Source organism: Solanum dulcamara, chromosome 7 (assembly GCF_947179165.1).
Source record: "Solanum dulcamara chromosome 7, daSolDulc1.2, whole genome shotgun sequence".
In the NCBI taxonomy this organism is placed as follows: Eukaryota; Viridiplantae; Streptophyta; class Magnoliopsida; order Solanales; family Solanaceae; genus Solanum; species Solanum dulcamara.
The window spans coordinates 71,753,273-71,766,115 of record NC_077243.1 but is presented as its reverse complement, the minus strand read 5'-3'; the positions used below and the strand labels follow the sequence as shown (position 1 = coordinate 71,766,115).

The window sequence follows — 12,843 nt, the reverse complement described above, 5'->3', positions numbered from 1 at the left end:
TACACATCGGGATGGGGTTTGGGATGTGTGTCATCATGACCCCAGTTTTTGGATTGTGACACCATTGTAGCTCACTTTTTCAGCCACCAATACCTCTGGAATAGCCTAACCAATGCAATAACCTTGCCCAAATAGACTTTGTGACAGTGCAACCAAAAAATACGTGACCCACAAACTAAATCAGTATTGTAAAAGTGGGACATGAATTCCAATCTTCAGCAATCTGTCAGTTGTTGCCAATCTCTGCCAAGTATCTAGCCAACATAAAAATTTAAACCTGGGGTGGATGATATGATGCAAAACAATACCTTTCCAAGCCACCTTCTAGTATGTAGTAAGTAGACTAATGTACATCTTCTTGATAGAAAACTACCATTGTGGACCATCGATGCTAGTATATCTTTTAAGTCACCTTGGAGCTCACATTAAGGATGATTCTTCTAGCCTCAACAATCTTTCTCAACACCCAAGTGGCATTTATAGGAATAGGACATAATTCCACAGACTACCCTTTCATATAGTATATTTGTAACCATTTTATCCATAAGCTTTCCTTTTCTTCTGTTACTTCCCACAATAGATTTAGGATGGCTGCATGTTTCTAGAGTCCCATATTTATTAAGTTTTGGCCTCCGGTAGCTTAAGGAGTACACATCTTAGCCTATGAAATTAAAGCTTTCTTGGATTTCAAACTATTTCCAGTCCATAAGTAGTTTCTACAAGTACTCTCTATCATATTCAATATTCTTTTAGGCACTAGAAATATATGGGCCCAGTAAGTTTGGATGCCAAAAATAAATGACTTAATAAATTGAGTCCTTCCAACATAGGACAATAACTTAGCTGACAAGCACCTCATTTTTGCAGTTATCTTTTCTACTATAGGTAAGCACTGTGCAACAGTCAATTTCTTGGATTACAACGGAACCCCCAAGTATTTGAATGGTAATTCACCCTCTTGATAGCCTAGGTAGTCTAGAATTTCCTGTCTCACACTAGCTTTCACCCTTGCCATATATATGCAACTCTTATCTGTATTAGCTTGAAGCCCTGAAGCAGCAAAAATCTGTTAAAAGCTTTATTTTAACAGTTGTATGGATTGCAGCTCAGCCTTACAGAAAAGCAATAAGTCATCTGCAAAACAAACATGTGTGACACCCAACTCTTTACACCTGGGATGATATTGAAAACGAGTGCTCTTACCCAGTTGAGTGAGTTCTCTTTGAAAATACTCCATAGAAAATACAAATAAGTAAGAAGACATTGGATCTCCTTGCCTTATGCGCCTCTTCCCTTCAAAGGGAGTTGTAAGACCACCAAACAGTACTAGAGAGTATTTTATTAAACTAATACAGGCCATTACCCACTTAATGAATAAATAAGGAAACCCCAATTCTGTCAGGCCTGACTTTAGGAAGCAGCAATCTATAGAATCATAAGCTTTACATGGATCTACCTTCATGACACACTTTGGAGAGTCCTTTTCTAGTGTACCACTTAAGTATTTCATGATTAATCAGTATATTATCTAAAATACTCCTTCCCTCTATGAATGCAGACTGACCAAGACTAACAATATGATCAATCACCAGTTTCATTCTGTTAGTTAAGATCTTATAGAAAGTTGTGCAAAAGGCTATAGGCCTGTAGTCTGTTATTGGTTTAGGACTTTAGGGATGAGAGTAACAACAGTACAACTAAAGGCTTTTAACATTTTACCAGTTTGAAAAAATTCCTGGATAGCCTGTACTACATCTGATTTGACTATGTCAATTTTGCACAAAAAACTCTATTGGAAAACCATCAACACGAGGAGATTTATCAGCAGGCATAGCCTTAATAGCAAGCATGATCTCCTCTTTAGTTACAGGTACCAGTAGCCTACATTTTTTCTCATATGACGGACAAGAACCTTCCCTAATGAATGCAGCATTAGGGCATGGTATGTCCTTAGCACTAGCCCCCCTCTGTCCTGAAAAGAACCTAACAAATTCAACTTCCACCAATTAAGGATCTTAAACCTTTGTACCGGTAGCATCATACACAGAATTAATAGAGTTTTTTTTTGGCTCTGATCTTCACCTGAGCATGAAAAAACTTGGTATTTGCATCTCCACACTTAATCCAGTTCACTCTAGATTTTTGTTGCATGACTAAAGTCTCAACATCATTCCATTTTCTGATTTTCCCGAACAACTGCTTCTCTTTTTCAATTAGCCATAGACATACAGGTTTTATAACTAAATAGCTTTGAGTTATCTCTAATTCTTGTCTTGCCTAAGTCAGTTTCTGGCCATAAGATGCCATATAGGTATTCAACTTCTTTAGCCCACTCTTCACATATTTTAGTTTTTGCCATAGTCTATCCATAGATGTACCCCTAACCTACTTCCTCCAACCCTCATCAACTAGCCTATCAAAGTCTGGGTGATTGAGAACTGTCTTGAATAACTTGAATGGCTTAGGATTTAAGTAAGAGAAGGGGGGACACACTTGTATAAGGATTGGTGAGTGATCTGAAATGCCAGGCCCTAGGTACTCAGCCTCACAATGACCATAAGATGTCATCTAGGGTAAGTGTAACACCCCCAAAAATTTTCACTAAGATTTGGACCCTTCTTCGCGTGCGTGTAGGATCGAACTCGACTATTGTGAAGTGTATGTATGAGTTAGGATGAGTTCCCAAGTAATTGAAGAGTGTTAGAGGTGATGTTGGGTAACAAAGGATCCCTAGAACCAAGCTAAGTCCAAAGAATTCGTCTTGGCTAAGTTTTAGAATGAGTTCGTATAAGGGGTCGACTTCTAATGACCATATCTTTTGAAATATGACGATCTGTGTGGCTCATAACCTATTAAATTAAAGGTCTTCGAGTCTTCTTTCCAACGCCGCCAAGATTGTAATTTTTGGAGTTCGGAGTCAGAAGTTATGACTATCCTAAGACGAACTAGTAATGCAGAAATTTCAGGCCTGGGTTGTAACTGCAGGGAGCCTGGGCTTGGCGCCGCAGTGGCGCAACGCGCCACTATAGCGCCAGGAACCAGCCTCAGTAGTTTGGTCCCTGGCGCGGCGTGCCACTATTGGATGTGCAGGATTTTTAAGCCTATTTTCCAGAACCCAGAAAATTTAGGCTTGGCGCTGTAAGGGCGCGACGCGCCACTATAGCGCCATAAAACAACCTCAGTAGTTTGGTCCTTGGCGCGACACGCCACTATCAGATGTGCAGGTTTTAAGCTTATATTCGACTTGGCGCTGCAGTGGCGTGACGCGCCACTATAGCGCCAGGAGTGTTTTAGCCCGTTTTTCCAGATTTTTGGAGAAAGGACAAATTGGACATTTCCCAATTTATATATATATTAGCCTTGGGACGTTTTGGACCATTATTTTCAGTCCATTCCTCTCTCTAAAAAGCCCTAGAAATCCCCTCTCTTCTCCTTCAAATCCATTTCCAACAAGGATTGCCTTTAAGAACTTCAAGAATTCAGGCCTTCCATTGAAGACCTAACATCAAGGTTTCTTCAAAGTCTTCACTAGGTATGTAAGGCTACTCAAAGCATCGGTTGAGTCCACCCATGTGTCGTACACCTTCTTTGAGGTTAAATGTTCATAAGAATGGAGTTTCTTGATAGGCTTATGTCCAAACGAGTCTTTTCATCTATTAATTTGATTTTTGTTATGTTGATGTTGTTGAGTCAAGAAATTTCTAAAATCTTCATGTTAGTATTAGTCGATGGATATGAGTTGTTAAACATACTTTATTGATTTTCTTAACTATGTTGATTATGTTAAATATGTTAATTTTCTTAAAGATGTTGCTCATCTTGAATTGTTGATTTAGAATCTTGGAGTTGTGATGAGTCCCAAAGGATGTGTTAAATGAATAGAGGAGCGATTGGATAGGTTGTATGTTGTTATAAATGCATATTTAACTACTCATGAGAGATATGATTGGGATTGATCGGATATTATGATTGGGAGAGGTTTGATTGTGATAGAATTGATGATTTGACAAGGTTCCAAATGAGACTTGTCGATATGATTTGATTGAGTTGATTGGATAGAGTTTTATGAGCATTGAGTCTTGGGAGGAGTATCGAGCACCGAATTGGGTAAGAGTAAGTAATAACTCGAATCCAATAACTACGTCGCCAAACGTAGGAGGGGATTGAACCGTTAAAGTCGGATGTTTCCCCAAAATTATTGTCCTGACATTATAGGACTTGGTTGGATTGGATCCATGATTGGTTGATTCGTTGATACCCTGGCAAAGTATGAACGGACGCGGCAACAACATCGGTTTGTTGTACTGTCACTGGCTCATAAGTGATGGTTGTCGGATAAGAGAAACTCCCATAGAGGTCTTGATAGTACTCTGAGTCGGATTGGGTTGAATTATATGTGATTGGTCCCGTCTAAATCATATCCCTGTTTAGACTTAGGACACTTGATTGAGTTGTTCTTTCTCTTGAGTTGAGATTTCGAGTTGATTTGATTCCTCCTTGATGTTTGTTTCATTCGGCCATTTTATATACTCATACATTCCATGTACTGACGCCATTTGGCCTGCATCGTTTCATGATGCAGAGACAGGTACTAGAGATCATCAACCGATGCACCGTTGAAGATCTTCTCACTTCCAGCTAGTTGGTGAGTCCTCCCAGTTTTCGGAGGATACCGAGATCATCTTTATAGCTTTGTTTTGTTTCCTTTACTTTGATCGTTGGTAGCCATGGACTTGTCATTGGCACCTCCTGGATTGTTGATAGAGGCTTCATAGACTGGAGTGTGGAAATGTTGATTTGTTCGTTTTGACTAGTTTTATTCTAGCTGATTATTGATTTGATAGTTGTTTGGCCTTTGGCCCTAGATTATGGATAGTAGTCCTATAATAGAATCTTCCGCCGATAGAATGTGATTGAATGAAAGTGTGACTGGATCAAGTGGTTCGCTTGAAGGCCAGAAATGACTTTCGAGTGCCGGCCACGTCTAGGGTACCCTCCCGGGGCGTGACAGTAAGTTACCATAAGTCCAATCTATTTTTGAGTAAACTCTGCATCTAACTTGTTGTTTTTTATAGAATGTATAGTGGCATTTGTGGCTTTAAGGGCTGTAAGTTGTAATGTGTCAATGCAGGCTTGGAATTCTTGGGTTTCACCTGGCAACACAGGGGAACCCAATCTATCTTCAGATGAGAGAACATTGTTGAAGTCCCTTGCTATAAGCCAACAATCTCAGATCAAATTACCCAACCCAATCAATTCTTGCCAGAGTTGAACTCTGGTGACATTGTTATTCTTTGCGTACACTACTGTGATTTTACATTTAAAGGAACTAGCATTCTCACTAAGAGTATAGTGTATGAGTTGCTCACTTATCTTTTCCACTTGTATTTGGAACAAGTTCTTCCATAATAGCCAAATTCTTCCATTCCTTCCCAACGGATTATTACAACAAGATATCCCGTCAAAACCCAACTTGTTGATGATATTTTGAGCTTTATTCTCCTTTACTCTAGTTTCAATGAGTCCCACCACATCCACCTTAATAAGATTGACCTCTTTCTGTTTAAAGGGTTGATTCAGCCCTCTAAGATTCCATGTAACTAGTCTCATGGTGTGTGAGGACCCCTGGGGTCGCCTGTACTTGTGGTTGCCTTCATGGTTAGACTTTGAAAACTATTGAGGACAGGGATAGAAAACCTTATCACACATATGTCACCACTGGCTTTGTCTTGGTTGATATTTCCTCGGTCTTCTTCTCTACTACAAGTAGAGCTGTAATATGATCCATCTTTACTTCACACTTGGTAGCCTAACCCTGCATTTCTTTCCACATTGGAGGCTGAGGCTTCCTCCTGTTTCTTCTATTGCGCTTCTTTTTCTCCTGAAATTTCTCCTCAACCCCACCCTTATTAACCTTATTCCAACATTTGGGAAGCTCATGACCAAACTTCATACAGTTGGAGCAGAACATTGGACGCCAATCATACTCTACTGATTGTTGAAATTCATCATAAGGGGTCGAGATATCATTGTTATCCAGCAACGGTTGAGCCACATCGACCTCCATCAAGACCCTTTCATAGGAGATCCTTGACATGTTAGCTGTGAAGCTATCAGAATGGAGTGGCTTCCCAATTGCACTGGTGACCTTACTGTTGGAAAGCAACACTGCAATAGTGAAGAAGCAGAAAAGAAGAACACGAAGAAGAAGAAAGCAGAAGCAAAAGAAGAAGAATGAAGAAGCAGCACAAAATAAAGAAGAAGGAAGCTGAAGAGTCTTAACTCTTCAGCCTTTCCTTTTGCACACACACGTGGAAGCATATCATCCATATAAAATTCCCACCGTTGGAATTTTATATCACACAATTAAATATAGTTATGCCCATATAATTATGGGCAAGTATAATAAAATTTTGTACTAATAAGACAAATGAGATCCATGCCTTCTTGTCTCTATTACAACCATTATGTATCACTATATAAGCAAATGTACATACTATGAATAAAGACACAGAAAATTTCCTTTTCTTCAGCTTCTTATCTTCTAAATTTTACATGGTATCAGAGCATCTCTAAAGCTCCATCCAAATCTGTGTCAAAACATCAAAGTCATCCTCAAAATCCCAGAATGCCTGAAACAACTGAAATCAAATCAGACAGTGGTGAAAGAGGAGTCATGTATGAAAACAACCATCCCTATTACTTAAACAATTCAGATTCACCTGGAATGACTCTAGTCAACAGTGTTTTTGATGGAAGAGGATACCCAGGTTGGAGAAGATCTATCCTTCTATCTCTATCAGCCAAGAGAAAACTTGGTTTTATCAATGGAACTTGCAAGGTTCCAGATCAGAGTTCTGCAGACTTTGAGCAATGGAATTGTGTCAATGACATGATCATATGTTGGATATCAAATGCATTATCTAAGGATATTGCAGACAGTGTAATGAGTTCCAAAACTGCAAAAGCACTTTGGGACAGCCTAGAGCAGAGATTTGGCAAATCAAATGGTGCCAAACTCTACCATCTGCAGAAAGAATTAACAGGTTTAGTACAAGGCAATAACGACATTGCAGGATACTTCACCAAAGTTAAGAAATTATGGGATGAATTAGATGGGATGAATGCGATTGCCTGCTGCTCATGTGAATGTACCTGTGATGGAAAAGCAAAGTTAACCAAGTCACTGGAAGATCAAAGATTGATTCAATTTCTGATGGGACTGAATGATATATATACTCAGGCAAGGGGAAATATACTTATGATGAATCCATTACCTGGAATAGATGTTGCATACTCTTTACTTTTGCAGGATGAGAACCAAAGGGAAGTATATGCAAACATAAATGTCACTTCTGATTCTGGATCATTTATGGCAGTAGGCCAAGCAAACCAGCCAAACAACAAGTTGATTGCTGAGTTTGCAGCATTCATGGCTAATGGACAAGGAAGGTATGCACAAAGGATCAAATATCAACCAATGAGAGGAACAAACACATATCAGAAGTATGCTAACCAGAACCCAAGATCTGACAAGCCACAAAACAAGTTTAAGGGTAAGAAAAAATATGATCCAAACCTGTCATGCACTTACTGTGGGAAAACAGGACATCTGCATGATGATTGCTACAGATTGCATGGGTTCCCTGCAGATTTTGAATTCACCAACTCCAGAAACTATCAGCCTCAAATTAAAGCAAATGCAAGTCCTGTTCACTGTCCAGTTTCAAGTCTAAATCAGCAGAAGGATGAAGACATGGGGAGGACAGATTTTGAAATCAAAAATGGAGATGTTGAAGAACAGTATAGCAAACAACAGATTGCAGAGATGATGCAAATGTACAAGCAAAGCAAATTGACAAAAACAGGAATGAATGCAAATGCAGTAGCTGGTACCATTCTTAAATACTCAAATTCCATATTCACTAACCTTAAACAGAATTCCTGGATAATTGATTCAGGAGCTTCAGAACACATGTGTTTTGATCCCAGTTCCTTTTTGTTTCTAAAACCTCTCCCTATGCCTTTAAACATTAACTTACCTAATTCTTTCAAGGTAAGTGTGACCCATGTAGGCAGCATCTCCATTCTGCCAGGTCATGTCATAAATGATGTGTTACTTGTGCCAGATTTTAAGTACAATTTACTGTCAATTCACAAGTTTTGTGTCCAGTTTCAATATGATGTCCTATTCACTGCTAATGGATGTTTCCTGTAGGACCTTTCAGTGAGGATTCCTCAAGTTTTTGGTGAAGTTAGAGAGGGTCTCTATCTATTGGATTCTAATAGTGACAAGTCTAGAAATGTTTTCAATTCAAATGATGTATTTTCAATTCCAAAAGGAAGAAATCCCACCTCAGTTCCAGAATTTGATTCAGCTTATGTTAATGCTGCACCTAATGTAAAGCTCTGGCATATGAGGTTGGGACATCTCCCATTTTCAGCAATGAAACATTTAAGCTTTCTCTCTAATAAATCCAACTCCAATTTTATTTGTGACATTTGTCCTAGAGCTAAGCAAACTAGACAACCTTTTCCTACCAGCAGCATAAAATCCAAGCACATTTTTGATCTTATTCATATAGATACTTGGGGACCATACAAGTGTAATACTTACAATGGTTTCAGGTTCTTTCTCACCATAGTAGATGATTTTAGTAGAGGGACATGGACATTTTTACTGAGTACTAAGAGTAATGCTTTTCCTGTACTGAAAAGTTTTCTCTCTATGGTAGAAAGACAGTTCAATGTCAAGGTTAAGATGATCAGATCTGATAATGCTTTGGAATTAGGGAAAGGCACACAAGAATCAGCATTTCTTGCTTCTCAGGGGATTTTGCATCAACTGTCTTGTGTAGCTACACCTCAACAAAATGGAACTGTTGAGAGAAAACATAGACACCTATTAGAGATTGCAAGAGGGCTGATGTTTCAATCCAAATTACCTATGTGCTACTGGGGAGAATCCATCTTGACTGCTACTCATATCATTAATAGACTGCCATCTAGTGTTCTAAAGGGACAAACACCTTATGAAATATTACTTAGACAGAAACCAACCTATGATCATTTGAAGAATTTTGGGTGTCTGTGTTATGCTTCCACCTTGGCACAGGGAAGAAACAAGTTTGATGAAAAGGCTACTGCTTGTGTTTTACTAGGATATCCTTTACAACAAAAAGGATATAAACTGTTGTCTCTTGATAAGAAGAAAGTATTTGTATCTAGGGATGTGAGATTCCATGAATCACATTTTCCTTTCCACTCATCTGAGAACTCACACACACCTATTTTTTTCAACTCCCCCTCTTCCTCAGATCATCATTCTGACCTGTCACTCCACAATTACTCAGACCCACCTGTAAGAGATTGTTCCTACCCAGTCACACCCTCAGAATCTCAACATCATGCCTCTGGATACAGTCCACATTCTGTCACTAATCTGTCACTAAGTCCCTCTCAGCAAACCCCTACTGCACAACCTATATTACCACAACTTGAACATGTCTATCCAAGCTCTACTACATCAGATGCTTCTCCTCCTGCCCCTATAACAGCTCTTCCCAGAAGGTCTAGTAGAATATCTCATGAGCCTGAGTATCTAAGAGACTACATTTGTAATAATGTGATAGTTACTGATCTATGGAAAACTTGCTTTGATCATTCTCCTAAGCCTCAAAGCTATGCTTTCTCTTCCCTATCCCCCCACAATCAATACCTAGTTCACTCCCTTTCTAATCTTACTGAGCCTAGTTGCTATAGCCAGGCCTCCCAACATCCAGCATGGAGAGAGGCCATGAACTCAGAAATTCAGGCTTTGGAAATCAATCGAACCTGGGATGTTGTCCTATTGCCTAAAGGAAAGAGAGCTTTACCTTGCAAATGGGTATACAAAATAAAACATCTCTCAAATGGTAGCATTGAACGATTAAAGGCCAGACTAGTCGTAAGGGGGGATATACAAAGAGAAGGTATAGACTATGGAGAAACCTTTTCCCCTGTTGTGAAAATGACCACCATCCGCTGCCTCCTTACCATAGCAGCTAAGAAGCACTGGTCTGTTTCACAATTGGATGTCAACAATGCCTTCTTGCATGGTGACCTCCAAGAAGAAGTTTTTATGAGGTTTCCCGCAGGCCTGACACCTCCTAGCCCTAATCATGTTTGTCTCCTGAAGAAGTCCTTATATGGTTTAAAGCAAGCTTCCCGGCAATGGTATGCTCGACTTGCAGGAGCCTTAGCTTTCAAAGGATATTCCTCCTCTTTAAACGATTACTCTCTCTTTTTTAAACACAATGGCACACTTATTTCCATCTTAGCAGTCTATGTCGACGACATACTCCTCACAGGAAATGATTTGTCTGAAATTGAGAATATCAAATGCTTCCTCAATACAGAGTTCAGAGTTAAGAACCTGGGAGAAATTCACCATTTTCTTGGCATGGAAATTTTGCGAGAAGATCATGGATTTATTGTGAATCAACGCAAATTTACCCTGGACCTGCTTCATGACTTCAATGTTTCTCATCTGGCTACAGTTACTTCTCCACTGGATCCTTCCTTCAAGATTAGAGCTGATGACAGTCCCCGCCTGGAAAATCCCACCCTTTATCGTCACTTGATAGGGAAATTGAATTATTTAACCAACACTCGCCCAGATCTATCCTTTGCTGTACTTGCTCTGAGTCAACACATGCAACGACCCTGTTTGTCACATTTCTCGGCTGCCTTACGCGTTTTACGCTACTTGAGCTCCGATCCAGGTCAAGGCATACTGCTATCTTCCAAACCCTCTTTTTCTTTGCTAGCATTTTGCGATGCAGACTGGGCTTCTTGTAAAGATTCTCGCAGATCGGTTAGTGGTTTTTTCATTACACTCGGAGGAGCTCCGATCTCTTGGAAATCGAAGAAACAGGCTTCGATCTCCTTGTCCTCCGCCGAAGCAGAATATAGATCCATGCGTCGCGTTACTGCTGAGCTTACTTGGCTAGTTCGGCTTCTTGAAGATCTTTCTGCTCCCATTTCACTTCCCATTCCGCTCCACTCCGATAGTCAAGCTGCCATCCATATAGCCCGCAATCCGGTCTTCCACGAGCGCACCAAACATGTTGAGTTAGATTGCCACTTCGTCCGCCAACAGTTTCAATCCGGCTTGATTACCCTCTCATTTGTTCCCTCCAAAGAACAACTTGCCGACCTCTTCACTAAACCCCTTTCTGGGGTCCCTCACCGGGCGATTCTCCACAAGTTGGGGGTCATGGCTCTTCCCTCCAACTTGAGGGGGGATGTTGGAAAGCAACACTGCAATAGTGAAGAAGCAGAAAAGAAGAACACGAAGAAGAAGAAAGCAGAAGCAAAAGAAGAAGAATGAAGAAGCAGCACAAAATAAAGAAGAAGGAAGCTGAAGAGTCTTAACTCTTCAGCCTTTCCTTTTGCACACACACGTGGAAGCATATCATCCATATAAAATTCCCACCGTTGGAATTTTATATCACACAATTAAATATAGTTATGCCCATATAATTATGGGCAAGTATAATAAAATTTTGTACTAATAAGACAAATGAGATCCATGCCTTCTTGTCTCTATTACAACCATTATGTATCACTATATAAGCAAATGTACATACTATGAATAAAGACACAGAAAATTTCCTTTTCTTCAGCTTCTTATCTTCTAAATTTTACATGAGGGCATCCCTCGACCAATATCCCACCGGCAGTCGAGGCAACGTAACCCATAACAGAATCATGGTGATACAGTCAGGTTAAATTCAAGATTTAATTCCCAATTTTGTAGAACAAAAGGCTTATTTTAAAAAGTGTTTAGACCTTCCTGAAGGATATGTTCACATTCCTCTTCAGTTGCAAATCGGAAAACAAAGTAACCCTCGTCATGGAGCAAAATTTGTGAAGGTTGTTTTGTTTTCCAGTTGTTCCGAATAGGGTATCTCTGATGACAAACCCAATCAATGCCGACCTCCAATAGCTAGCTAGTTCAGCCAAATCATCCTTTACAATAGTTACACATTTCTTCCCATTCCTCAGACTCGAAGGTACATAGGTTAGTGGTTTACCCCGCCGTCTCTCCTTGTTATCCACTCGCTTAGCCTCATCCGATTTGACTGCCGACATCGGAGGTGGAGCAGACGTGTCCACTCCTGAAAATTGTAACCGTCTCATCGCCGGCTATGATTCCGTCGTAATGCCACCATAGGGCTCTAGTTGGATCATCTTTTGTGAGTCTGAATCCGAACCTAGTTTGTCCCCCTCCTCTTCAATAGACTAAAACCTAGTTGGTCGGTAGCTACCAAAGGTAATAGTAGACAATTGGCGATCCTTGCTAATCATCGGTTAGTCAGTGACCCAATCGTGTCCACCTCCTTACCAGAGTTGCATTTCTTTCCCATGGAATTTTCCTACTTGGTGCACGTTAGCTTCCTTGCTAAAATGCGCCGATAGCAAACTTACATGGTCCAAAAATTCGTATTGCTTTTGTTCATTACTATTATATCTTTCTATTTTATGTTTTTGCAATTCATAGTGGAAATAACACTTGACTCTACTTGTTATATGTAAAATTAGGTCTTGGCCTCTTGGTCTTGATTCACATGCCAAAAGTTAGTTCAAAGATAGGAAAATTTTTCAAGTCTTAGAAGGAGATCATTCGTCTCATTAACTATTAATAAGAGACTTTTTATTTTTCAACACTGCACTTCACGCCCAAGGTTGGACATTTAGTGTATGAACAAATTTAACTTTGGGGCCCAACATCGGGTGAGATGAGCCATGCTCTCATACCATATAAAATTAGTTTTTAGGCTTAACTCGCACTCCAAAAGC

The 12,843-nt window shown here is 39.8% G+C and overlaps 2 protein-coding genes across 3 annotated transcripts; both read right to left on the bottom strand.

The window, feature by feature from the left end:
• Positions 1 to 776: 776 nt before the first annotated feature.
• Positions 777 to 12,510, bottom strand: LOC129896969 (uncharacterized). 2 transcript variants are annotated; one of them, XR_008768091.1, is made up of 3 exons: positions 11,981 to 12,510; positions 5,370 to 5,772; positions 777 to 1,050 (listed from the first exon to the last, which is right to left on the bottom strand). XR_008768091.1 is itself a non-coding variant. In XM_055972977.1 (2 exons), the coding sequence occupies exons 1-2, from the start codon at positions 12,181 to 12,183 to the stop codon at positions 5,607 to 5,609; spliced, it is 369 nt and encodes a 122-aa protein (XP_055828952.1). In that variant the 5' UTR covers positions 12,184 to 12,510; the 3' UTR covers positions 5,233 to 5,606. The 2 variants fall into 2 exon arrangements, 1 of the variants encoding a protein (XP_055828952.1); XM_055972977.1 differs by lacking the exon at positions 777 to 1,050 and having other exon boundaries at positions 5,233 to 5,772.
• On the bottom strand, positions 5,807 to 11,987 carry LOC129896968 (uncharacterized). Its single transcript, XM_055972976.1, has 2 exons — positions 11,689 to 11,987; positions 5,807 to 6,152 (listed from the first exon to the last, which is right to left on the bottom strand). Exons 1-2 carry the CDS (start codon positions 11,751 to 11,753, stop codon positions 5,810 to 5,812), a joined length of 408 nt encoding a protein of 135 aa, XP_055828951.1. The 5' UTR covers positions 11,754 to 11,987; the 3' UTR covers positions 5,807 to 5,809.
• Positions 12,511 to 12,843: the final 333 nt, after the last annotated feature.

What these genes read in the sequence shown, in the direction of transcription:
- LOC129896968 (XM_055972976.1), bottom strand. Translation starts at nt 11,753, where the DNA reads ATGATTCTGTTATGGGTTACGTTGCCTCGACTGCCGGTGGGATATTGG. An exon ending in TGGTCGAGGGATGCCCTCAT is followed by an intron (nt 6,153 to 11,688) that starts GTAAAATTTAGA and finishes GCTTTCCAACAG; the next exon opens with TAAGGTCACCAGTGCAATTG.
- LOC129896969 (XM_055972977.1), bottom strand. Translation starts at nt 12,183, where the DNA reads ATGAGACGGTTACAATTTTCAGGAGTGGACACGTCTGCTCCACCTCCG. An exon ending in GAACTAGCTAGCTATTGGAG is followed by an intron (nt 5,773 to 11,980) that starts GTCGGCATTGAT and finishes ATCATATTACAG; the next exon opens with CTCTACTTGTAGTAGAGAAG.